Source organism: Neopelma chrysocephalum, unplaced genomic scaffold, assembly GCF_003984885.1.
Source record: "Neopelma chrysocephalum unplaced genomic scaffold, ASM398488v2 Primary Assembly neopelma1_132, whole genome shotgun sequence".
NCBI lineage: Eukaryota > Metazoa > Chordata > Aves > Passeriformes > Pipridae > Neopelma > Neopelma chrysocephalum.
Window position 1 is genome coordinate 675,038 of NW_020897794.1, and position 25,662 is coordinate 700,699.

Sequence of the window (25,662 nt, forward strand, 5' to 3'; positions counted from 1 at the left end):
TCCGGCCCCCGGTCTGTGCCATCCCCGCTCCCGGTAAGATCCCGCGGGGGAGACAAAACCCGCTGGCTTTGAGCTGTTAATTAACGCCGTGGACGTTTCACGGGTGTTCTAGCCGGGCTGGGCTGGGGCTGCCTCAAAGAGGTGCCCGTGGGGGATCTCAGCCGCCGGGGTTGTTGCTGACCTGGCATCACAAAGTTCCTTAAGGTCGCGTTTTTACGTAACTGTTTCATTTACACTATAGAGAAGGTGGCAAAGTGTGTTCTGCAGTAAGATTATTCGCAATGGGAATATTCAGTGGAGTATTTGGTATTTAGAGATCTTAAGCACAAATATATGAAGAATCTTGGAGCACAGCAGGATGGGTGATGCTGGAGCTTGTCCAAGTCTTCCATGTCCCTGTAACTCTGCTCAGCTTCCCAGGCCAGTGCTGCTGTTTCCAGCTCGGGGGGCTCTGTGTTCTTTAAATTGAAAAGTAACTCAATAACTCCTGAAATCAGTGGTGTTTTAATGAACTGGTACTTAAGATTCCTTTTTAAGGAGTTCTGACACCCCTGTTCTGTGAACGATCATGGACCAGAGCAGAACTTAAAGGGTTACTGAAGCAAAGGACATTACCAGAACAGAGGAGAATGTGGCAGAAGATGGGAGGAAGTGTCTACAAGGTGAATGGAACCAAAGGTTGCATGACCCAGAACAAGACAATTGAAGAAAAGAAGAAAGCATGTTGAAAGCTGATAGGTGTAAAGATGAGTAGGTAGAAGTATGCATACTGTAAATTTATAGGGCCAAGAATTGCTTGTTGATAGGTTGAAGATGCTTAGCCCACAAACCAGAAACAAAACTAGTTCCTCTATAAATAGAGGCTTGAAATAAATAATAAACAATTCTCTTGCTGACCAGCGAGGGTGTCTGTGCCTGTCACTACACTGTTCTACAAAACTAACTGAAGGTCACGTTTGTGTTTTCAGAGGAAGAAAGAAGAATGTCCCAAAAGCAGCTGAAAGAAGCCTTTATCAGCAACCTGAACGGAACTAGTTTGCTGGAAATTTCCGTGGGCTTGTCCGTGCCTCCCCTGTGCCTGCTCTGCAGAGGGCTCCTCCTGATTCTGTACCACCTGCACTATGGGAAACCTGTAAGTTCAAGGAAATGCAGCCTGCTGCTGGACTTCCTGGTGCTTGTGTCTCCTCTGCTGTTCTCCTGCACCATCTTGTCTCCAGTCCTCTCTTTCGTGCCAGTTATCCTCGCTGCCTTCTGCGCCGGAATATTTTCCAAAATATGCAGCCGGAGAAAACAGGAGAGCAGAGTGCCCTTTGGGCAAATTGTAAAAGAGTTCCAGCAGACGTGCTTGGATCCCGAGTACATTCCAGCAATAACCGTGTTCCGTGTCTACGTCAACGTGATGACAGCCATCAGCATTTTAGCCGTGGATTTCCCGCAGTACCCCCGGCGATACGCCAAGGCCGAGACCTACGGCACGGGAGCCATGGATCTGGGGGTGGGAGCTTTCGTCTTTGGCAACGCTCTCGTTTGTCCTGAGGTTCGACACAAGTCTCATGTGACACAACCCAAGTTTTCCAGCCTGGCCAGGCAGCTCTTTTCCGTTTGGCCCTTGGTTTCCCTCGGCGTCGGGCGGCTGCTGAGCGTTAAATCCATAGATTACCACGAGCACACGTCGGAGTACGGAGTGCACTGGAATTTCTTCTTTACCTTGGCTTCCGTGAGACTTGCAGCATCCCTGCTTTTAGCCATATTTCCTAAAAATAAGTCTTGGATCGTGGCTCTAACTCTGGCTGCACTACATCAGCTCATTCTCAACACTACCTCTCTGAAGACATTCCTCCTGCACGGGAGCAGCGGCGGGGACAGCAGGGTTGGATTTCTGGATGCCAACAGGGAGGGGCTGCTCTCTCTCGTTGGGTACGTGGCCACTTACCTGGCGAGTGTCCAGGTGGGGCTGTGGCTGCTGCAGTGCAGGAGCTCAGTGAAGGGCTGGCTCGGGGCACTGAGAGTTCTGGCCCTGACGGTTCTGGTGCTGTTCGTGTCCCTCCACGTGTCCCAGGCGCACGCGGACCCCGTGTCCCGCCGGATGGCCAACCTCTCCTTCTGCCTCTGGGTCGTCGCCCACTGCCTGATGTTATTTATCTTCTTCGTAGCCACTGATCTCACCCTGGTGTTCACAAAGCTGCTGGTGAAGGGCTCCAGGGTGCCCTGCAGCTGGAGTGTTGTGAAGCCCCCTAATTCCAACAAAAAGCTGGGAACGGCGGCTGTACCGGCGGGAAGGGAGGATGAGCTTTGCCTGATCAGTGCTATCAACAAAAACCAGCTGCTGTTTTTCTTGCTGGCCAATGTCATGACCGGTGCTGTGAATATCCTGGTAGATACAATCCACAGCAAGGCTGCCTTTGCACTGTGCATATTGCACTTGTATATGTTTGTCAACTGTTTAATTATGTCCATATTGCACGCCAAAAATATAGTATTAAAGTTTTGGTGATTCCACTCTGGAGTGGACTGGTTGGACTGCGCTGTAGCTGAATGGTGGTATATGGAAAAATTAATATTTTTCCTGCATGTATTACAAAAATTAGTGTTTTTCCTCCCTTTTCCTATATTGCAATAATTTATAATTTAGTATAGATTTTTATTATTTAGTATTGATTATTTTTTAATGGTCCTCGTTACCAGATTATACAGTCAATGCTGTTACCTGCTGGAAGTTGTTACACATTTTCCTGAAAACTTAGTTTTTGAGATTGCTGAATATTCCTGCTGCTCCTAGGAGTAAATTGTATTTACAGTTAGTGAACTGTGCTCATACCTAAGGGCTGGTGGAATTAGATAACGATGTATGGAGGAAAAGCCAGATGAAAAATAAGAAAATGAGTAATTATATATATAGAGAGGCTTAGCTGTGTCAAGATTTATGTAGTTAAGGCCCTTGAATAAATAATAAATAAGAATAATTCTTTATACAAAATGTATTGAATAAGTGGATACTTAAAAATGTTTTTGGCCCCAGTCCTGCAAAGATTTATGCATATGCTTGACTTTGATGGTAGTAATTGTATGTGGAATGTTAATCACATACCGAAATCTAAATTAGCCTTTGAATTAAAGCTAAATTTTATTTCCATTCTCACTGATGAATACAAATGAAGACCCTGGATAAAGTGTGATGCTCTGAAGGATAAACTCTACTGCACATGAATTCATAAAGCAGTTGTTGGAGGTTGTGGTGCAAATAATAAGAGCAGCACAGCCTTTTATAAGAAAATACAAAGATCCCAAACTCATTCACCCCCCACCTGCAGGACCAGCACGTTGTGACAGCTCATCTTTAGGAACTCTGTAAAATAGGGACTTCAGCTTTCAAAGTACTCAGGGCCCACCTACTTGTCTGTGAAATGACTTGAAACAGCAGCTCACTGAATACTGTATTTTGACAGCAGAGATGTCTTCCAGGGGGATATTTGGTATTAATTTTTATTAGCAAACAAACAGGGTGCAGATGGAAAGAAGGGCGATGCAGTGGTAGGGCCTTGACAAGGGATGTGCTCAGGTTCTCTCTCTCTCAGTCTTCCTGGAAGGCCAGAGCAGAACCCCCTCTTTGTGACAGTTCTTCCTGATCTCATGAGGTTGCCGAGAAGAGAAATATATTTAAAGATCGTGAGGAATTCAATAATGGGATATAAATACTTTAGAACACAAATGGTAGTTGGTGATAGATGGCTGATGTCAGTCCAGCTACAGCAGTGCACAAGGGCCATATTTCATATTTCTCCTCTCTATCAGTTGTGATGAATCATAAAACCTTTGGAGATTGAGCTTCTAAATCAGATTCCTTAAGGCAGCCATGCTGTGGAAGATTCCTAAACTTGTGAGGTTCTCTTAGCCCCTGGCCAACAGAAGGGTGAACTCTGAGGATTAAAAGCTGTGGCCATGCTGAGTTCCTGCTGTTTGCTTCCAAGTGAAATCCAAGTAGTCTCCAGAATTAAAGAAATCCAGCCTGGTTTATCCTGGAGACAAATGCAATAATTGGCAACAATGTCTTAGAAACAGTTGTGTGTTTACAGCAGTTTTCTGGTAACTGGTGGATGTATTTATTTTAAAGCACTTTCTAGCCTTGCCTGGGGAAGAAAGGCCTCCCTCGTGAACAGAACAGCACTACTCATTTATGCAAAATTACTCATGGATGTTAATTTTTGAAATATTTCAAGCCCAGGACTTGCAGTGAGTTCTGCCTGTGAGCACAAGCCTATGGGTGTGATTCAGAACCAAGGCATGAACTGGGTGTGACAGGCAGAGCTGTGTCTGCACAAGCACAAGCTGCCCAGGTGCCAAGTGCACTGGGTGAAGCAGAAATGCCGTGGGAGGTCTGGGCTGTCTGGGCAGAGCCCTGGGAGCTCCACACAGGTGGGTTTGCAGCACAGCCAGCAAACCAAGGGCATCTGGTTGTGCCTGGGAGGGTCAGGTTGGACATCAGGAGGAATTTCTTCATGGAAAAGGTCTCTAGACCCTTGGAAGGGGCTGCCCAGGGAGGTGTGGAGTCCCCAGCCCTGGAGGTGTCCAAGGAACAACTCAGTGCTCTGGGCTGGGTGACAAGGTGGGGATCGGTCACAGGGTGGACTCGATGGTCCTGGGTTCCAACCTAAATAATTCTGTGATTCTGCAAGTTGTTCACCACTGAATTAATGAGGGACAATTAATTCTCATTGCTTATTGTCAATAACAAATGCAGCCAGCTCTGCCCTGAAGCAACCAGTGTGGTTATTAATGCTGAATATTCAGGCCACGAGTACAGACAATTACCCAGACCCCTCAAAGAGCCCAGAGATGCAAGGGGGCATTCTTTGATCCCAGGGTCTGTGGGAGCAAACAGCACTGCAGTGGGGCTGAAAAGATGTGAGCAGTGAACGCTCTGCAGGCACTTTCTCCACACACACCCCAGAGCTGTCGGCTGGGTGCTGCAACACTGCATTTCACTTCAGGCTGTGTTTAGACAAGCAACCTTGTACAGATCAAAGATATATTAAAAAAAAAAATCAGAAACTTTTATTTAGTTGTTACGTAATTAGTAAAAATTTAAGATATTTCAACTGTGAACACTGAAATGGTTCAACCACAGCGTGCCACTGACTTCAATAACAGTAAATCAGAGGGCTGGGGAAAAAGAAAGTGTTTTGCCTTTGCTGACATAATTTCACCAAATGACCTTTTTGTAGGGCTGCAAGATCGAAAAAATATGATGAGAGGGCAGAGCTGATTGCATTTCTCCTTAACCTTCTGTTAAACATTAGTAACTTCTTAACAGATCTCATTATTTTTAGGGATCAGCTCCTTAGCATGCCTTCCCTTTCAACCCAGCACTGTCTCTTTTGAAGTCAAACGTTACAATAAAGATTGCAGGCAGTATCCTATTTCAAAGCCACAGTGTCCTCGAGAACAGGTATTTCTTCCAGGCAAAGAGGGGCATGCAAATGAACGCAGGAAGGGGCTGGCTGCCTTTCCACTGCGTTGCAGACAACAAACGAGCTGCGTGTTCCAGCAACTTGAAAAACAAAATAAAAAATCCATGGATAAAAACTGTATGAGATGCAATGGTGCTTTTCACATGTAGTTCATCGATGTGCAATCCAAGGATGTGAAATTTGGGCACAGCTGTTGATGGGATCCAGCCACGCTCTGGGAGCAGAGGGGCTGAAGTGACACAGGAACCCACACCCTTGCAAAGAGAGTGTTAAATTCACCTTGCTTCAGGTTGCTCACAGAGCTCTGGTGTAATATTCTTTATTATAAAATCCCAGCTTTTCTGCTACAGAAAAAGATGAAAACACACCAACTGCAAACGCTGTGCCGTGTTCCCGTTAGAGATGCTGCACGAGGAGCTCGAGTAAATTAACTCCTCCACCAAACACGGGTTTTATGCAGACAGAAGAAAAAAAACCCCAAATTCCTGCTCCTTAATTACTTCCCCTGCATTTTCTCGTGAGGACTTCAGTGTCTATACACACGCGCGCACAAGAACGAACAGATCAGCTGCGTTATTTAACAGCTCAAAAAAGGCGCTGGGTTTGGTGTTTTTATTTTTTTTGGCCGCTCGATTGAGGCAGCCACAGGATTTCGGGCCGGTTGTAGAGGCGCCAGCATCCCTCGGCCGGAGCAGTTCCATCCTGCCCCGCCTGGCCGGGGACCAGGCGCGGAGGGCTCGGGGGTGTTCGGGCCGGGCCGGTGTCTGAGGCGAACTCCCAGAATATCCCGGCTCGGAGGGGACCCGCAAGGGTCGAATCCAACCGAGGACTGCCCAGAACGCCCCGAACTCCGCGCATTTTTGCCCCTCCGCGCCAGGGCAGGACCCTCGCGGGGCCCTTCGCGCCCGCGGTAACGCCCCGTGAGGGGCAACTCGAGGCGGCGGCGGCGGGTTTTAACTTCCCTCCGGGGCTCCCCTCGCCGCCCAAACCGCCAAACTCCCGGCGGCCGTTCCGGGCACCGGCCCAGGGGCCGTTCCGGGGCCGCCTCCCCGCGCCCCCGCCCGCTCCCCCCGCGCTCGGGCCCGGCCGGTGCCCGCGGGCGGTACCGGGCGGTGCCCGCGGCTCTCGCGAGAGCGGGGCGGGGCGGCCCCGGGGCGGGCGGCAGCGACGAGGAGGCGGCTCCGGAGCCCGCGGTGCCGCCCGCCTGTCACAGCGCCCGGGCCCCGAGCGCCGCCAGCACCCGGTGAGGGCCCGGGGAGGGGGGGGGGCCGCGGGCAGCGCCCCCGGCGAGGGGAGGGAAGGGGGGGACGGAGGGACGGGGGAACAGGGACCCGCCCGCCGCGCTGGGGCTGCTCCCCGGCAGCGGGCGAGGCCGGGCAGCGGCGCTCGGAAGGGGGTGGGTGCGCGGCGGGAGCGCGGTGCAGCCCCGCGGGGAGGCGGCGGGGCGGGCGCTGGCCGGCGGGGAGGGGCGCCCCGGGGGCAGCGCCGGGCGTTGTGGCGGCTCCCCCTGACCCGGCCCGGGGGTGCGGAGGAGCCGCAGGGCCGCGCCGGGCCGGGCCGGGCTGGGCGGGTCCCGCCGGCCGCGCTGGGCCGGTGGCGGGCGGGGAGCGGCGGCTCCATCTCCTCCTGGCCCTCCGCCCCCCGGCTCCATGGCCCCCGAGCGCTCCACCACCCCGCGGAGCTCCCTTTCCCCCCACCTCTCTCACTCTCTCCCCATCAGGGTCCATCTCCCCCCTGTTGGTCTCCATCCCCCCCAGCTGGGTTCTATTCTGCCATCGGGTCTCCCATCTCCCCTACCAGGTTTCTGTCCTTCTCAGCTGGGCTCCATCTCCCCCCAGCCGGGCTCCATCCCCCCTAACCGGGCTACATGTACCCTACCGGGCTCCATCTCCCCCCAAAAGGGTCTCCATCTCCCCCACCGCGTTTCCAGCCCCCCCACTCCCCGCGCCTGGCTTCATCCTCCTTAACTGGGCTCCATCTCCCCCGCTGGTTCTCCATCCCCCCCCAGCCGGGTCTCCATGCCCCCCGTCCGTCCCGCCGTGTCCCGCCGCTCCGTGCCCACCGCGGAGCCGCCCGGGGCGGGCCGGGCCGGGGCCGTGTTGAATCAGGCGATGCGGAGCGCAGGCTGTGTCTGTGTGTGCGTGCGGAGGTGGTGAAAGTGTGGCGGGGGAAGCGCGCTGGGTGTTTACTCCGGGGCTGGGCCGCTCGCAGGCAGCAGCAGCAGCAGCACAGCGGGGAGGAGGAGGAGGAGGAAGAAGCGGCGGCGGCAGCAGCAGCAGCGATGGCGCGGCTGGTGGCGGTGTGCCGGGACGGCGAGGAGGAATTCCCCTTCGAGAAGAGGCAGATCCCGCTGTACATCGATGACACGCTCACGGTGAGTTCCCCCCGCCGGCTCCTCGCGTGTTGCAACGCCCGGGCCGGGCCTTTTCCCCCTCCGGGCCGGGCCGCGCTGGCTCCTCGTTAATCGCGGGGACTTTGCGTTTAAACTGCGCTGCGTGTTTGGCAACTTTTGGCTTTTTTTTTTTTTTTTTGTTTTAATCTGATCCGCGGCTCCCCGAGGCGGGCAGGGCCGCGGAAAGAACGAGGGACTCGGTGCCGCGCTGGGGCCTGGGCACAACTTGTGTCGGAGCCACCGGCGTGTGTCGAGCCCAGAGGTGGAGCAAAGCCATTTTCCAGCCGAGGAGGAAGGGAGCCATGTTAACGTTAAAGCCCAGCTTAAAACCGTGTCTTTACTCCGCTCCTAAACAGGCCAGAAGAGGCTAAAGGTGGTTGTGAAACCTTTGCCTTAAAGTCAGGGTTATTTAGCGTGCAGCAACGTGCTGCTGTGTCTGCAGTATCTTAGGGAGTTTCCCATTTCGGTGTGTTTTTCTGAATTGGAAAACGTGGTGGTTTTTTGCTTTTTCTAGAATATTCAGTGGAAAAATCAGCTAAGTGCAGCTTGGAGGCTTTCTGATCCTTCTTCTGGGTTTAGAGGAAGGCTCAGAATTTGCATCGTGGGGGAACACATGGCAAAGTGAAAAAAATTCCCTGACTAGCCAGTTGTTGTTCGTTTTAATTTTTAAGGCGTGAAAATAGTGGGTAAAAAATAATATTGCACTTAGGTAGTGTAATTTGGTGTCTTAATTATTTGTATTTGATTTCTCTTGCTGTCAGTGTGACAGTACCTGCTGTTACTTTAAATGGTATAAAATGTGGGTGCTTTAAATTCCTGATCTCATGTTTAGTATGGAGGAATCCCTGAGTTTTATATCAGCTAAGTTGGGCAACTCTGTGATGTAATTTCTAGTGGAAGGTGTCCCTGCTCGTTGCAGGGGGTTGGAACTGGATGATCTTTAAGGTCCTTTCAACCCAAACCATTCAGGGATTCTTCCATCTTCCAGAACAAAATAATTGAGTATCTTCAGACTGTCCCTTACCCTCCATCCCACTGTTAAAAATTTTCTATTTTGACCTCCTCTGTTTTTGCTGCATCTGAAGAAAGGATCTTTGCTGTATTTTAATACTGATCATTTGAAGGGTGGCATATTATTAATTTACCAAACATCATCACTGTTTTTGGCTTTGTGTCATCTCTGTTAACCGTGCTCATACATGAGGCAAAGTTTCCCCCACAGTTGTCCAGAACAGTATCTATCTGTCCTAAAGGGATTTATGACCTGGAAAACCCAGCACTGTGCAGGAATAGTGTAAATTTGTGGGTTTGGGTGTCTCTGGGTCACGCCTTTTAAGTTATTTTACCCGTCCATTCCCCATGGAGTTTTAAGCTCTTGGATTTCTCTCTCTTTATTTTATTTTCCTTGGGCTCCCTGGTAAAAATTACCCACTAGCTTGTGTCATGTAGACTTGCCATGCTCTTGTTACCTTTGTTGTGTGTAATAGGTTGAGAAAGAGAGAGAATTCAGCTGTACCAGGCACTGGCAGATGTCTTCAGCAGGCCTAAAATTCTATTTGTGGTTTGATCCTGGAATTTTAAGGCCAGGCCCAAACTCTGTGTAATTGCACTGTGTTGTTACTGTCCTGCTGCTTTTTACACTGTCCTTGTGATTGAAAGGCTCCTCCAGCTGTAAATCAGTTTTGTATCCATGTGGAGGAGAGGCATTTATGCAAGTGCAAGTCATCCTTACCATGAAGAAATCTTATCTTGGGTCTATTTTTTTTCCCCCATTATTATTGTTACAAAGTGCTCGGATTTCTAGGTGGTTTCTGGAGGCTTTTGTTAAATAAATCTGCAGAAGCAAGTGAATGAACTCTCAGCTTCCTTGTCTGCCATCTATAATTTATTTTTTAAATCCTTAATGAGAACAAGACATGGAGCTGTCTTTGAAACAGAATTTTGCATCTGCAGCACTATCTGTAGAAAAATAGTGGTTATTGGGAGTAACTGGCTTCTGTTGACCTCATTTAAATCACAGATGCTAAAAGTAGTGGGACTAACAGGTCTGTTAGTCAGCTGGAAGACTTAATCTTAGCTTTAAATCTAGAATCAGTGGTTGTAAATTAGGAGTGAATGGCCAGAGTGCTCCTAAGCTTTGTAGTAGCACAGCAAGCAAGTTGAGGTGCAGTGAGATACTCAATGGGTTGTTCACCACCACACTGCTCAGCTCCTTCTGGCTCAGCTAGAAATGAAAAGAGGTTTGAATATTGAACCCTTTTCATTTCTTAAGCAGCTTTTATGATTTCTAGGAGGCATTCCATTTGATGTGGTATTATGGGATTTTTTTTTTTCCCTTCCCGTTCAGGGTGTGATGGTGGTTGATGTTTAACCACTTAATAAAATCTCAGCAGACACATGAATTAATTTAGCCTTTGATTCTTTCGCTCTGTTGTACAAAATACCTGAGGGTGTTGTCTGATAGTGGGAGATGAAGGTGAGGGGGGGAAAATAGGCAGATTTATCTCTTGCCTCTCTGTTATTAGCAGATAGAGCTTTTACTTTTGCTTGTAGCTCATGCCCCACAGAAACACCAAATTAACAGGGCAGGAAACCTGTAATTCTGCAGCAGAAACTGGTGCTGCTGCTCTGTGTGGATGGATCAGGGGCAAGGGAGGCTGGAAGGGAAATGCTTGAGAGGTTGGAGTTGGCACTGGCTGCCCTGCACGAAGATCAGGCAGCTGTGCTGATGCTCAGATCCTGGCACAGGGGAGAGCAAAATCCTGCCTCGCTTTCTGCCCCCAGAGGATGGGAGTTTATTTTGGAGCAGAGCTGAGAGCCTGGGAGAGCGAGTGTGTGAGTTCTCTGGAGGTAGGGGTGGCTCTTAGGCAGCCAGCAGGGAGTTCTACCTTAACTAGGCAGCTGAGGGAAGGTGGAGGGAGGAAAAGGGATGAATCAGGCAATTCTGGTTTCTGTTGATCAGTATTAGTTATTCACCTAAGTTGTCCTTTTACCTCTGGGATTTTAAAGTGAACTTTCACTATTCATATTGACAAATTCTCTTATTTCTCAGCTTGGACAAGAACATAACTAAGCCAGGCTTTACATGTTTTTCTAGTTGCTTTCATTTTACTCCACAGTTGCACAGTTGGATTTTCACCCGAAAATTATTTTCCTGATTTCTGCCCCTCCCCAGGAAAGTGCCCTCTTTGTTTCTCAGTAATTTGATAAGAAATATTATTAATTACTTGCAAGTAATCGCATTGTTCTGTAGGCTTAACATTTTACTCTGAGCCTCTTGAGAGTTGCAGCTGCAATCACACAAAACAAACTATGCCTTGGAGTACCTTGTTGGGTTAATATGGTTTTAAATTAGCCTTTGGAGGAGTCGACTCTGTCATTAAATTATTGTGGCTGTTTCTTCATAGCTTTATAAATTCAGTTTGGCTGTTGGATGCATTTGGATCTCAGTGTGTTGGAGTATATTATTTTTAAAAACTGAGACAGGGTCTCAAGCCATGTAGATAATAATATAAATTCTGATGGTCCATTTAGCAACTTTTGCTTTCTCTCTGACAGCTATTTAAGAGTTGCCATTTATAAACTACCTCTAGAACATTGTATTAATGAAATATTTATTACTTTGCTGGGACATTTACTATCTTAAACAGTGACTTTTATCCTTTCCCAAGCTCCAGTAATCGATGTGAAAAGTGTGAGCATTTAACATGATTTTTGTCTTATTTCTCCCAAGAAAGTAAAACAACTAATGTTCTGCATTTGGCTTTTCTTTTTTTTCTGAAAGCTCTTTTTGAAATTTTTTTCCCTCTCTTTTTACAGATGGTGATGGAATTTCCTGATAATGTGCTGAACCTCGATGGACACCAGAATAACAGTGCACAATTAAAGCAGTTCATTCAGGTAAATACCCGCTCCTGTTTTTTGCTTTCCTTGGGTTTGTGCTTTTGCTTCTCAAGAGGTTGTGACTCCTGGAGTGACTTAAGACACGTCAGCACCCGTGAGCAATCCTGTGTTGGTACCAAAGTGCACTGGGTTCCTTTGTTCCCTGGATTTCACAGCATTTATTACAGGTTGTCCTGTCAGGAGGCAATTGCTGTGTGTCTGGTTAGGATTGAAAACTTACCATGGAAACTACACTTTCTAAATACACTTTGATTCTTATTTTCCTAACTGGTTTTGAACTGCTTTTTCAAGTGGAAGTGGGCATTGCTTAAGGTTGAGTTCCTGTGGTTGGTGCCGTGCCAGGGTAGAATTCACGTGCCAGTTTATACATTGTGTGTAGTTGAGAAGTGAGAGATGGTTTTGTGGTACCCCTGGAAATAAAAGTGCAGCCCTGGAACACCTGTAGCAGCTGCAGGATGGTGCCCTTGGTGTCCAGAGGAGCAGCCCCATTGCAGGTCCTCTCTCGTGGTTTTACAGCATGTGCTGCATGTCAGAGGGAGCTGTGTTGTGAAAATAGCTCACTCCTGCTTTGCTGTGACTGGTGCCATTAATTACAGGAAAGAGGATTATTGCACAGTGATATTGCTTGTCAGATGATTTAATGGGCCTGCCTCCAGGAGCACAAACCTTAAATGTTACCTGGTGATAGCTCTATTTTCATAATGTGTTACATAAAAGGAGCTGAAAATATTTTCTCTTTTCGGCTGATGTGTTGACATGTTCCATGGGTTTGATGAGTTCTCTCATGTTGTGGGGCCTTTTCTTCCTTTCCCCAGAAGTTGTGACAAGGCATTTCTGCCCTGGGAGTGTTTTGAGTGGTGTGATGTGACAATAATACAGAAAACACTATCGTGGCAAAACGTTCCCAGTGCAGATCCAGCTGTGCTTTGTGCAACCAGGGCAAAGTGACCCTCAGTCAATAAATACACTGACAGGATTCTGCTCTGACAGATGATGTGGGGAAGTGCCAGTGGTGCTGACAGCCCAGGTGTAACTGTGTGTGTTGGTGTGTGAGGAAGGGACTCTCTCTTCTGCAGAGCTGTGCTGGTGGCAGTTCAGTGTTGATGAAACAGCAGTGAGAAGGACTAGGAGGGTATGTGCTTTTTTATGTGTGGCTGGATGTGTTTGACAGGGGGACCAGGAGACACATCTACAATTGTTTATTGGTGTCAGCAATATCAGAAGGTGTTGTCTTTAATGTTCTATGAATAGCACACATTGAGTGTTCACTACTGAAGTAGAATGTTTCACCCTGAGTAGCAATGTGTGCTTTCTTTGGTTTCAGCTGTTAGAATTGGAATGGGAACTGGCATTTGGTCTCCCAGGAAAAATATTGTTAAATTGTCTTGGTCCGAGCAGAACAAGTTTGTTGTAAATGAGATTTCCATAAATGCCAGCGAATCCATGAATTTCCTTTCTGTGTGCCAAAGCTGAGTGTGAGAGTAGAAGATGAAAACTCGTGAAACCCTTTCCTCAAACATCTGTGCTGAGGTGGAGAAAAAGGGTTTCGCGATGGGAGCGGGGGGAGACGCGACGTTTATCCCGAAGCAGCACTGGCTGGTCTGAGCGGGAGGAGGAGGAAACAAAGAGGAGGAAAATGTTCTGTGGCTGTTTTTAATGCTGGCACGTGTGGCTGTGTTGCAGAGACACAGCATGCTGAAGCAGCAGGACCTGAACATTGCCATGATGGTGACGTCGCGGGAGGTCCTGAGCGCCCTTTCCCAGCTGGTGCCGTGCGTGGGCTGTCGGCGCAGCGTGGAGAGGCTCTTCTCCCAGCTCGTGGAATCTGGGAATCCAGCGCTGGAGCCCCTCACAGTGGGGCCAAAGGGGGTTCTCTCTGTCACTCGCAGCTGTATGACTGATGCAAAGAAGCTTTATACACTCTTTTATGTGCATGGGTGAGTGTCTTGGGACTGCCCAGGGGAGAGGAAGGCTGCTGTCTGTGCATTTCTCTGTGCTGCCTTCCTGGGGACACTAAATTGTCACAACCTTGAATCTTAGAGTACATCCTTGTCATAGAATCATAGAAGGGTTGGAAGGGACCTCCGAGATCATCAAGTCCAACCCTTGATCCACTACTACTGCAATTGCTAGACCGTGGCACTGAGTGCCACATCCAGTCTTGTCTTAAAAACCTCCTGGTCTTTTATATCCATGTTAAACTAGTTATTACCTAAACTGGGAAAAAGCAAACCCAAAACTTAATCTTTGGTATCACCAGTTGCAATGCCACGATTGCAGTTAAGAGGTACCAATATTTAAATATTGGTATCTATAAATATAAATATATTCGGCCATGAATCTGACACAGACACTGTGGGGTTTTTGTGGTGTCTGGAAGAAGAGTGATTGTTTGCCTCGCTACTTGGCATGGAAAAAATAAAACAAATTAATTAATACCTGCCCACCAAAACTTTGTGTTCTTGGGTAGAAAGGTAACCCTGAGAAAGTGAAACCTTCTGGGTTTGGTGAGCACAATAAATAGCCCCAGTGCCATTAGTTTCTCAGCTGTCAGCAGAGCAAACAGTGAGTGCTCAACACGCTGTGCCCTGGCCTTCCAGTTGGCTTCAGCTCCTTCTTCTTGCTCCAGTGAGCAGGAAAAGTAGGGGAGGTCAGTGCAGAGCTGAGGAGATGGGGATCTGGGAGCGAGGTAGTGTAAGAGCAAGTGCTTTCCAGAATCCTAAACTGGTTACATTTCTTTTTCCATAGGTCCAAACTGAATGACATGATTGATGCAATTCCCAAAAGTAAGAAGAACAAGAGATGTCAGCTACACTCCCTGGACACACACAAACCAAAACCTTTGGGGTGAGTTCTGATTCAATCTCGAATATTTTAAGGAACCAAAGTATTGATGATAATTTATTTTTAAGCATTGAGATCAATTCTTACACAGTGATCTGTTTGCCAGAGTTAGCTGGATTGTAGCAGACCCAAATAGTTGTGGGGGAGAGGAAGAGAAGCACCAGTGGCTTCTGCACTGTGATGGAAAGACAAACTGGTTTTTATGCTCTAGACTGAAAGGATTGATCAGCAGATTTTTCTCACACGGAGGTGAAAGAGTACATGCTAAACAAATATACATCATTTTGCTTGGGATTATTAAAAATGCCTTGCACAACTGTTAATCAAGGGCTTTATTGTGGTCGGGTGCAGGGTTAAAACTGGGACTCAATGAAATGTGTTTTCTCAAAATGTGACAGCATGTTTTGAATACACCACTGAAAAATATGCATATATACCAACTGGTTAACCAGGAAAACACTCCCTGTAAAGCTGTTGTGGATTTTGGAAGTGGTGTTTTTTTGTTGGGTTTGGTTTTTATGGGTTTTTTTAATGATATGATGACCAATAAATTGGGCTCTTGTGCTTGGCTGGAGTGTCTGGACCTTTTTTAGTCAGTTGTGTTCTGCTCCTGGTTGAGTGTACAACCTGTGAAAGTTGGTTTCCAGTTACAGGACATGTATTTTTCTATGCAGATTTGAGTCCCTTTGGGTTCAGTTAAATCCCCTGGGATATACCAGGCATGTGGAATTTGACACTCGATTTTTGCTTGTGCTCCCTCAGCATAGTGGTAACTAATAATTATCTCCTATTATATTTTGGTTTACAGGCCTTTCATATAATTAGTTTAAAGCTTATGTTACACAGGATCATGAAGGTATAGGGGTATATATATATTTTTTTAAATAAAGCAAATTCATAGCATTATGAGAGCAGGTTTTGGGTTTTTTTCCTTATCTTTAATAAGTTCAATCTTTTCTGTGTGAGAACAACCTGCAGTTGGCATTTTGGCAGAACAGTTCTCAAACTGAATGAATAGAGAGGAGAACTCTGCCTTTAGTTCCTTAATTCATGTTGGAATAAATCCCTTTAGTGTTTTGGATGCAGATTAATAGGGAATATGTGGAAGAGGAATATTTTATTATAGTGCAAGGAAAACTTTGGGCTTTCTCAGGTGACGTGGTTTGCTAAAGAAACATGACTTGCACTCCCTTTGTGCTGTGCAGAAGTGCCCAGGATGTATCAGCACTGATATTTCTCCAAACAAATCTTCCTGCAGTGGCACAAACCCACTCCAGCTGTGCCGTGGACTCATCCAAGGGAATTGTCTCACGGATCAAACCTTATTAATCAACGTAGAGCTACTTCTGCACAAGAAACTCCTGCAGATGAGTTGCATCTGTTGGGCATTTCACGCACACAAAAAGGGCTTTGAGTTGTAATTGTGTGTTTAATTAGAGGGGTTATGTAACCAGCTAATTCCACTCGAGGGTTGCTCGACGTGCTCCGTTTCAGTGTCCCTGGGTCATTCGTGGCTGCTCGGTGCCATTTGGGGCTCCAGGAGCATTTTAAACTCTGAGAAATGCAGGCCCTGTGCTCTGGCAAACGTGATCATGGCATATATAACTACTCCAGTTAGGAAATAGGGGTGCTTCCTCCCATTTTTCCTGCTGTGTTGTGTCCATCCATGAGCTCACGCAGAAGTGATGAAGTGTCGAGTGTAGACAAGCCTGTGAGTAAACATGACATGGGATTTAAAGTTTTTTCTTTGCTCTATAATGTACTTTTAGCTTATCCAATAACTTTGTTAAGTTATTTTGGTGTTTTTCTGGCAAATTTTTGAAACTTAATATAGGGTGTTTTATGTTTTTTTTTCTGGTAGTGGACGTGTGGAATTTGGGGATTTTTTGTTTTGCTTTTTTCTTTTGTTATTTTAGTGAATTATCTTGTGAAATTTAATCTTAAAACTTACATATGTTTAAAGTAATATTCTGAAACATTACTACTGGTTTTCAGCTGTAACTTTAAAAAGTCATGATGAGTCTGGATTATAAAAATGGACAACAAAATTTGCACCTCATGTCTGACCCAAACTTTCTTAGAAGTTAAGGCTTAACCTGTAGAGAATTCAAAGTAAATTAAGGAAACACAGCAGCATTTTCATAGGATTTGCTTAGGAAAAATAACTAGTTCATAATATATATATGTTATAGGTCTGAAAAATGTTTGGTAATACTATGTGACAGTGAAGGGAGCAGTAACAGACTCAGTACAAAGAAATTAAAGGCAGTTAAAAGTAGAGAAGACAGGAGGAGGAGGAAAGAGAGCAAGTGTAGCATCATTTTCTGCTATGGACCTTCCCAGGGAGCAGTCAGGTAAACCAAAGAGGCTTTGCTTTGCTTCTTTCCTAACCCCCCCCAGGATAATGTGCAGCCTTTTTGTCTCCTCTGATTGTTCTGCAGGGGCTGTTGGATGGATGTGTGGGAGCTCATGTCCCAGGAATGCAGGGATGAAGTAGTTTTAATCGACTCTAGTTGTCTTCTAGAAACGTTAGAAACCTACCTACGAAAACACAGGTACGTGACAGGAACAGAGGGTTTGTTTTCAGCAAGACACCTGCAGTTTAAAAAATGCAATAAATGTGTGATAAGTGTGTTCACACAGCGTTTAAATGTGTGGAGGATTCTTATGCCGGCCTTTTAAAAGTGAAATCTCGGCTTGGTGGTGACAGAGGACCCTGCAGGTTGCATTGGGGGCAGTGGATGAGACAAAGATGGTGAAATATTCTTTGTGTTTCACCTGTTGCTCCAGGTTATGGTGGGGGAAATGTGGAGGCCTCAGGTGAAGTCATAGCTGCTTGTCTTCATTATTTTGGTTAGGATTAATTTACAATTTAATGTGTTAAAACTGTGTCTATTCATTCACTCTTTCACAAGTAGCCCACTCTAGGATTATGCTCTTAGGCTTTCATGGAGTATGTGCCAGTTCAGCAGCAGATTTTAGGCTTGGTGTTGCCTGTAAATCACTGTTGTAAACCAGCTGTTTATGACTTGCAGTGCTGGTGCTGTTAAGTCTCTCTTGCAGGGCAGAAATAAGCCACTAAATTATAGTTGCCTGTGTGCAGTAGCTGCTGTGCTGATTAAAAAGTTTTCGTTTCCAGCAGTCTCAAGGTTCTGATATGAACTGTGGGGGCACAGATGGGTGCGGGGGTGGCGGTGCTGTGGAAATAACACTTTGGAAACAAAATAACTTTAATCTCCTGTGACATTAAACAGGGCTTTGGCAGCGTTCCTGCTGCTAACCTGCAATAATATTGCTGTTTTCTTTGCTTTCACCACCGAAACTAGGCAGGTACCGTAGTTCTGTCACACAGCAAAGTGTGTTTGACTTGGTGTTGTCAAGCTGGACACACTAGGAAAGGGAAAAACACCATCCAGGGCTGGCATGGAGAGCCAGTTTTTCAAGCTGAAATGTGAGCAGCTTGTCTGACTTGCATTTTTGGAGTAGTGCAGCAAGAGGTTTTGTAGCTTCTTGAAGGTTACTCCTCTTATAACATAGAATGAGCTTAATTTGGTTGCATTTTAATTATAACAGACTTTGTAACTGTGCTCTTCTCACACATGAGCTGTCACATGTTTAAAATGAATGCGTGGTGTTATAAATAAACCTTGTTTGGCTATCAGCACAGTAATCTAATAATTCAAAATATGCTTAAAGGTGTTTGCAGTCGAAACAAACACTGCTCTTGTACAGCAGGGGCAACAGAGGAAACTTATTTCTTATCACTTGAGTACACTTTAAATAATTGCTGTAAGGTAACTTGGAGTGTGTTCCTTGAGAGGGATTTTGTCCTGACTTGTACTAAGGATTCAGCTTGTTCACTGTTAGATTTCTGATCTTTGAATGAAGGTGGAATTGCATATCCATATCCATGTAGGAACTTCTTGATATTAACAATTAGCTTATCTTTTGCTTTGGAGCATGAAAGTTTTGATACCCAGACTTCTGTATATGGTAGGTGGGATAATTCATAGAGGCAATTTATTATGGAATCCCTGAATGTGCTGAGTTGGGGGGACCCACCAGGATCATCGAGTCCAACCCTCAGCCCTGCACAGGCCCATCCCCAAGGGTCACCCCCTGTGCCCCAGAGGATCATCCAAACCCTCCTGGAGCTCTGGCAGCCTTGATGCCCTGGGGAGCCTGTTCAGTGCCAACCACCCTCTGGGGGAAGAACCTTTTCCTGAGATCCAACCTGACACAGATCCAGCCATTCCCTCATGTCCTGTTTCTGGTCCCCTCAGAGTAGAGATCAGTGCCTGCCCCTCCTCTGCCCCTTTGGAGGGACTTCTAACTGCAGTTACAGCCGAAATGTTGTTATTTTACCTTTTGAAGTGGCACAAATCTCCCGTGCCCCCGTTCAGGCGGGGTCAGCCGGTCGGTCGGGTCCGACGCCCCGCTCGGACGGGAGCTCAGCTGTCCTGTGCTTCCCCCAGGTTCTGCACTGACTGCAAGAACAAGGTGCTGCGTGCCTACAACATCCTGATCGGGGAGCTGGACTGCAGCAAGGAGAAGGGTTACTGTGCTGCCCTGTACGAGGGGCTGCGCTGCTGCCCCCACGAGCGCCACATCCACGTGTGCTGCGAGACCGACTTCATCGCCCACCTCCTGGGGAGGGCCGAGCCCGAGTTCGCAGGAGGGTATGAGTATGTAATTGGCTAGAGTGGGCTATCTAGCGCTTTGCTTCTTTATTTTTACCCTTCAATGTCTCTTTTGCCAAAGTGGTTTTTTGTGCCTCCTCGCTGCGTGATGAACCCGTGACTGTGAACGTCGGGAGACTCTGGAGGTGGCGATTCCAAGTAGCCGAGGTTTCATCTGTGCTTTTGACTTTTAAAAGTGCATTTAAAGAAAGGAATTGCCCAGTGTCTCCTGGTTCACTGTTCACTGCTTGTCCGTTGGGGTGTTCAAATATGCGAAATAGAAAGACAGCCTTGGTTGACAGTTCTGCCAAATGCCAAGTGTTCAGGTTAATTTTGTTGCCATTTATGTGTTATGGTACTTTCTGAACCTGTTTTAGCATCTTAAAACCTCCCAGTGAAAAGTACAGTTCTGAGCTCAATATCATAGAATGGTTTGGGTTGGAAGGGGCATTAAAGGTCCTTAAAAGGGACCTTCCTAGTTCCAACCCCAATACCTTTAAAGCTCAGTCACAACTGTTTAATTAAGAGGGTCAATCCTTTTATGATGATTTTCCCTCAGTAGATGATAGATTGAACAGGTTGAGAGGTAATGGATTGATAATGAACAGATTAATACTGAAATGTTTTTGCTTTGTACGGTAAGTAATGTTTAAAACTTCTTTGTGTGTTTATCCAACTTCACTTAAGTGATGGTGAAATATTTGCTGCAAACTCAATGCAAATTTTAGGAAACAAAAGAACACATTAAAACTGCTGCTCCCTCCTGGTGAGGGCAGGGAGTGATGGGGTGACTCCTGAAGTCCGAGGTGGGAAGGCACAGAGCTGTTCACCAGCACAATGAGCCCGTCAGGAGCTCAGTGGTGGCTTTGACCTGGTCCTTTCTATTTTGCATCCGCATGCAGCAACAGCAGAGCCAGGGCGAAAGGCTGCTCGTGCAAACATAACCTGCAGCTGCACCCACACCAACACTGCTTTGATCTCTGGGTTGGCTTCCAGCTGCTTTAACAACTCTGTGCTTTGGTTCCACTCCCGTGCAGGCGCAGGGAGAGGCACGCCAAGACAATAGACATCGCCCAGGAGGAGGTGCTGACCTGCCTGGGCATCCACCTCTACGAGAGGTTGCACCGGATCTGGCAGAAGCTTCGGGCCGAGGAGCAGACGTGGCAGATGCTCTTCTACCTGGGGGTCGATGCCCTGCGCAAGAGCTTCGAGGTAAATCGAGTTTTGTCTGGCTGTATCTTAACTCTCATTTTCACTACAGTTCTTTTTTTCTGCTTCCTACACATGTAGGAAGTCGCAGGCAGTGACTCCTCGTTGTGTGACATCCCTGCACAGCACAGCTGTGTTCTGATGTGAAATCTACTGGAAAGGAAAAGATTGAGCCTTGCTTTTACTTTCAAAGCTGCATGTTATAGTACACTGAGCCTTCTGTGTTTTTAATTCACAGTTATTTCTGTGTTCTTCTTTAAAGTAGGTCAGGTTGCAGCAGTTTTTATTTGGTTTATGAGTAAAACTGGAGGATGTGCCTTTGAATTACAGACATGATTGTTAACTCCTGCATTCCATGTGTTCCAAATGCACTCTGTGGCATCTTGAGGTTCAGACAGAACCCCACGTGGTTCCTTTAACATATACCAGTAGTTCATATTAGTTGGTATGACAGATATGACAAATCTTTTTTGTTACCTTTATCTTCCCTTCATAATGACTGTTTTTTCTCAAAACTTCTAAAACATCAGAGAAGGAAGAAGAAAATCAGTTTGGGAACGGTCAGAGTGGAACCCTAAACTAGTTCTTGGAGTTTTTTTACAAGTAATTTGTTTTTTAAATACTAAAAAAGATATGGAAGTTGCCTTGGACTGGGAACGCTTCAGCATTTGTGTCAGGCTTTGTCTTGGTGGGGTTTTAAACTAGTAAAGTATGGAGTTGAAAATCCACTGACATTGTAAAACTCAGGGAATTTTACTGGTATGCAAGGATGGGTGTGAATTTGAAATACAGAACTTATGTGGGGCTCTTTTCTAAGATGAGTAGGAATGATGGAGACTCATTTTGGCTAAAGGAATTTCCAGAGTGATTTGGGAAAAATAACCCCAAAACAAAACCAAGCCCTCTGAATTTATTTTTACCTCTGTAAGATCATCAATCCAGAATAGTTGACTAGTTTAATTATATTCTATTAACTCTGTACATAGATGTGGCATTATGATATTTGTTCTAAATTTAGTATTAAGGAACTTAATTAGATACTTGCTATATTTTGAGATACACCTACACTTCAGGTTGGACTGCCTAGGGAATGAGTAGTTTTTTCACTGCAGGAATTCTGTACCAGTAGTTCTGATGTGGCTTTTTTGTGCTGCTGTGTTAAATAATCAGAGTATCTACCACGTAAACAGATCCCAAAATGCATAAAATTCAGCAGCTTTTCACTGAAAATTGTGAATCTGGCTGTGAGTGAAACACAGAGCTCCTCCATACAAATATCTTCAGCAGTCTGAACTGAGGGAATAAATCTGGATGGGCATTTTTCTTCTGTAGTCAAGAGTTGTGTTGCTGGGACTTTATGACTGGCTGCTTTCCTCCTCCTTTTTTTATAAATGTGAAAGCTTGAATTGTGATAACTGCTATAAATAGATCTAACCTCTTGCAAACAGATGGCTGTGGAAAAAGTGCAAGGTATTAGTCGATTGGAACAGCTCTGTGAAGAATTTTCAGAAGAAGAAAGGGTGAGAGAGCTGAAGCAGGAGAAGAAACGCCAAAAACGGAAGAACAGACGGAAAAATAAGTGTGTGTGTGAGATCCCTGCTCCTCTGCAGGCAACAGAAGAGAAGGAAATCAATCAGGCAAAGGTAAGCAGGGCTTTCAGGTGCTTCATTCATCAGATCTCTGTTCGTGGTAGGATTCCTGAGAGGTTTTTATTGTATTTTGGGAACTAGTTTTGGTTACTGGTGGAATTTAAAACTTTTTCAGATTAGTACAGTCTTGGTAAAGTAGTTACCTGGAACTCCTCAGCTTTTGGGGGCTCGGTGTTTCTTTTTTTAAATCCTAAATCTGGGGTTTAGCTTATGCCAGAGTATTTTTCAGCTATAACTTCTTCAAGATCACTTAATACAGGAAATCAAATGCTACTTGTAGACAATTCCCACTGAACTTTTGGAGAGGAGGAAGCTTTAATTGACTGAGTAAGTGCAACTGTTATTCAGGATGTGTTGACTGAACTTAGTTGACTGTAGGTCAGATTATTGTAGGAAAGTTGGTTGGAATTTGTTTAGTTGTCCTGTGTTTGTGAAGAATTCGAAGCAATGCTGTTATCAGTCAGTGCCAGCTGGTTTTTGTTGTGGAAGGAGTATATCCTTTGCAAAGCTGCTTTCAGTGCCTGCAAGTGTGTTTTGTTTCTGCTTTAAGGAGAACTCCAACTTCACAGAAAGCAGTTGCAAAGCCTGTGGTAGCACCGAAGAAGCCAACAACTGTGTAGAAGTAATTGTTACTAATGAAAGCACCTCTTGCACTTGTCCTAGTAGTGGTACCCTATTAGGTTCACCTAAAATCAAGAAAGGTATGTTCATTGTTATGATTTTTCATTTTTAAAAAAAAAGTTTGCTTTTTAGGGGTAAACAGGGCTCAGCTGTTTTTTTAAAAACAATTGGGTTTTTGGAGAAATGGAAGTGGAAAGTTCCCTTGGTGGTGGAACGAGACGACTTTTAAGGTCCCTTCCAACCTGAACCAGTGTGGGATTCTATGAATTCCTTTTTGTAGAGGCATAACTGAAGAACATGCAGCAGTTCCTGTAGATGACAGTGATTTTTGGCTTTGCCTCAGGTTTATCTCCACACTGTACTGGCAGTGACTGTGGCTATTCATCGAGCATGGAGGGCAGTGAAACGGGGTCTCGGGAGGGCTCAGATGTGGCCTGCACCGAAGGCATCTGCAACCACGATGAAAATGGTAGGTGTGGGAAGAAGATAATAATGCTTTAGTATCCCCAAACCTGCAGTATCTTAGAATAAACGTGCCTGCCTTTTGCAGGAGATGATCCCTGTGTCCATCGCTGCGACGACAAGGAGGAGGATGGGGACAGCTGTGTGGAGTGCTGGGCTAACGCGGAAGAGAACAACACAAAAGGCAAAAACAAAAAGAAGAAAAAGAAAAGCAAAGCTTTGAAGTGTGAGAATGACCATGTAAGGACCAGATGCTTCTCTAAATGCTTATGTTTGAAAGTAGTTACGGGAGGATTTTAAGTCTTGTTTGTGCTTAATGCTGAAAACGGGGTAACAGGGATCTCCTGTTCCCTCTCCATCCAAGTTTTGGAATCCAGGTCCTTCCTGGAGTAGGTTGTGGTGGAAGGAGTCTCTACTATATTCCTAAGCATGTGCACTTTTGCTCACTCTCAGTCAATTAACATCCCTGCCCATCCCAGGCACACATTTAAAAACCCCCATCCTTGCTCTCCTTTGAACTCTCCCTTTTTCCCCTCTGCTTCCACCCGAAACTTGAACGTTCCGTATCAAATACCACGGGTAGTTCACTCCAGGCTTGTTTTCCATTTCAGATTCAGAAACTTGGAAGCTGTCTGGCAGATCCAGGTACCAGAGAGACCTCAGGGAATCTCACGCACACAGAGTTCCACCGCGACAAGACCAAAGACACACACGCCGAGAGCTGCTGTAGCGCAGACAAAAGCGGCCAGCAGTTGCCTTGGTTTGAGCATATGAAAAACGTGTCACAGTTTGCAGAACCTACAGAAATGTCACTCGTTCCTGATACTGGAAAAGGTGCCAAAAGCTTAGTGGAACTCCTTGTAAGTAACGGCTCCCTTGGAGTTGGAGGTTGGAGCGTCCTGCTTTTAAGGCTCGGGCGGAGGGTGGGGCTTAGAACTCAAATCCCACCGAGGAACTGTTGGGCTCAAGGCTCCCAGTGTTTAGTTTGTTTGCCTGATGCACGTTCTCTGGGAAGTTTATAGCTGAAATGCTTTGCAGGGGAGGAGAAATTGTCACTGGAATGCAGTGGCAGAAGTGTTCATTGTCAAGGGTTGCATTATTCCGTTACATGAAGTGGGCATTATTGCTGCCCTCAGGCCTCAAATGTTACTTCCCACTGCAGGCTCCTTGGACAGCTTTCTTCCCTCCCCCTTTCCATCTCCTTCCCCTTATTTAGATCCTTTCCTCATTCTTCCCCCCCTTTTTCCTCTTTCTTTCCTTCCCTTTTCCTTTTACCCTGCTTTTTTTCCCCTCTTCCCCCTCCTCCTTTTTTTTTTCTTCCTCTTTCTTTCCCCTCCTTTCCCCCCAAAACCTCTAACGAAAATCATCCTCTTCCCATGGAAATGTGAATAATTTCATGACTTTGTGGCTGCCTCTCACCCCAGAAGCAGCAGAGCCCTGTTGTGTGGGTTGGGTGGCTGGATGAGCCCCGTGGGACTGGGGCTGTGTGTGAGCAGCTGCAGCTCTGAAATCCCCGTTTCCCCTTCGCAGGACGAGTCCGAGTGCACTTCTGACGAGGAGCTGTTCATCTCCCAGGACGAGATCCAGTCCTTCATGGCAAACAACAAGTCTTTCTACAGCAACCGGGAGCAGTACCGGCAGCACCTGAAGGAGAAGTTCAACAAGTACTGTCGCCTCAACGACCACAAGGGGCCCGTCTGCAACAGCTGGCTGGCAACAGCTGGAGCCAACTGAGCCCGGTCCCCTCTCTGTCTGTCACTGAAACTCGAGATGACTACTGCGCCTTCTCCTTCCAGACTTAATTTAGTGACTTAACGGCAAAATTTTATCTTAAATTAATGTGATTCTTTTTTTTTCTTGGTTTTTTTTTTCTTTTTTTTTTTTTTTTCTCCTCTGGGGGAGGCTGGTGGAGGTGATTTCCTTAATTTTGTTCTTTCTCCAGGCTTGTATCTTTAGTTGAGTAGCTGTGCAAGCCTCTCTTCTAATTTAAGCCATCTCTTTTCATTCAATGTTTCTCTTCCTGTGAGACTTACAAAGAAGCAAACTAGTGGCAAAGTAATGTTGTACCTATAATTCTGTACAGAATGACAAGGAGCTGAATATAAGATTTTACAAAGTAGACATCCATTTGCAAAATGTTTTGGATGTAATATGTTAAAGCGCAATGTGCAAAATTTAAATAAAGAATATTTATTAATATGCATAGTAAAAGTGGGTGTCTATATTTGTACTCTGAGCACTCCTTCCCAGCAGGATGAATTCCTGCTGGTCACAGGGGGATGGCTGTGTGGAGGGGGGGTGTAAGGTGAGGAAACCTGGCCTGGGAAAGGACAGATCCTTGCAAAAAGCAGTGGGCCAGGCTCTGTGCTTTTGGGGGCTCACTGCCCCATTTTGAACAAAGAGAATCACCAACTCCCCACCCTTTCTTCTTTCAT

General features: G+C 46.2%; 3 protein-coding genes across 7 annotated transcripts in view; 2 read left to right on the plus strand and 1 right to left on the minus strand.

The window, feature by feature from the left end:
• The window catches only part of PIGW (phosphatidylinositol glycan anchor biosynthesis class W), a 9,910-nt gene extending 5,406 nt beyond the window's left edge, over positions 1 to 4,504 (plus strand). The window contains exons 1-2 of one of the 2 annotated variants that reach the window (XM_027698789.1): positions 7 to 33; positions 969 to 4,504. In XM_027698789.1, coding sequence (XP_027554590.1) covers positions 983 to 2,494 — 1,512 coding nt within the window. In that variant the 5' untranslated portion in view covers positions 7 to 33; positions 969 to 982 and the 3' untranslated portion in view covers positions 2,495 to 4,504. Of the gene's footprint in view, positions 1 to 6; positions 34 to 968 lie in introns of those variants that run through there. The other variant, XM_027698788.1, reaches the window with a different exon arrangement.
• The window catches only part of MYO19 (myosin XIX), a 43,798-nt gene that overhangs the window by 17,504 nt on the left and 632 nt on the right, over positions 1 to 25,662 (minus strand). Inside the window, exon 2 of the mRNA XM_027698781.1 lies at positions 8,013 to 8,018. The gene's annotated coding sequence lies outside the window, so the exon portion shown is untranslated. The remainder of the gene's footprint in view (positions 1 to 8,012; positions 8,019 to 25,662) is intronic.
• GGNBP2 (gametogenetin binding protein 2) lies at positions 6,601 to 25,438 on the plus strand. Of its 4 annotated transcripts, none has more exons than XM_027698783.1 (15): positions 6,601 to 6,711; positions 7,680 to 7,842; positions 11,680 to 11,760; positions 13,447 to 13,700; positions 14,512 to 14,610; positions 16,800 to 16,961; positions 17,049 to 17,162; positions 19,083 to 19,292; positions 20,324 to 20,498; positions 21,944 to 22,138; positions 22,695 to 22,845; positions 23,109 to 23,234; positions 23,316 to 23,467; positions 23,839 to 24,087; positions 24,758 to 25,438. In XM_027698783.1, exons 2-15 carry the CDS (start codon positions 7,750 to 7,752, stop codon positions 24,959 to 24,961), a joined length of 2,265 nt encoding a protein of 754 aa, XP_027554584.1. In that variant the 5' UTR covers positions 6,601 to 6,711; positions 7,680 to 7,749; the 3' UTR covers positions 24,962 to 25,438. The 4 variants fall into 4 exon arrangements, with proteins under 4 accessions (XP_027554584.1, XP_027554585.1, XP_027554587.1 ...); XM_027698784.1 differs by having other exon boundaries at positions 19,083 to 19,286; positions 24,758 to 25,430; XM_027698786.1 differs by lacking the exon at positions 16,800 to 16,961 and having other exon boundaries at positions 24,758 to 25,430.

Excerpts from the sequence above, each read along its gene's own strand:
- GGNBP2 (XM_027698783.1), top strand. The coding sequence starts at position 7,750 with ATGGCGCGGCTGGTGGCGGTGTGCCGGGACGGCGAGGAGGAATTCCCC. Across the intron at positions 16,962-17,048 it reads CCTTCCCAGGGAGCAGTCAG|GGGCTGTTGGATGGATGTGT; the intron begins GTAAACCAAAGA and ends ATTGTTCTGCAG. Across the intron at positions 24,088-24,757 it reads AAAGCTTAGTGGAACTCCTT|GACGAGTCCGAGTGCACTTC; the intron begins GTAAGTAACGGC and ends TCCCCTTCGCAG.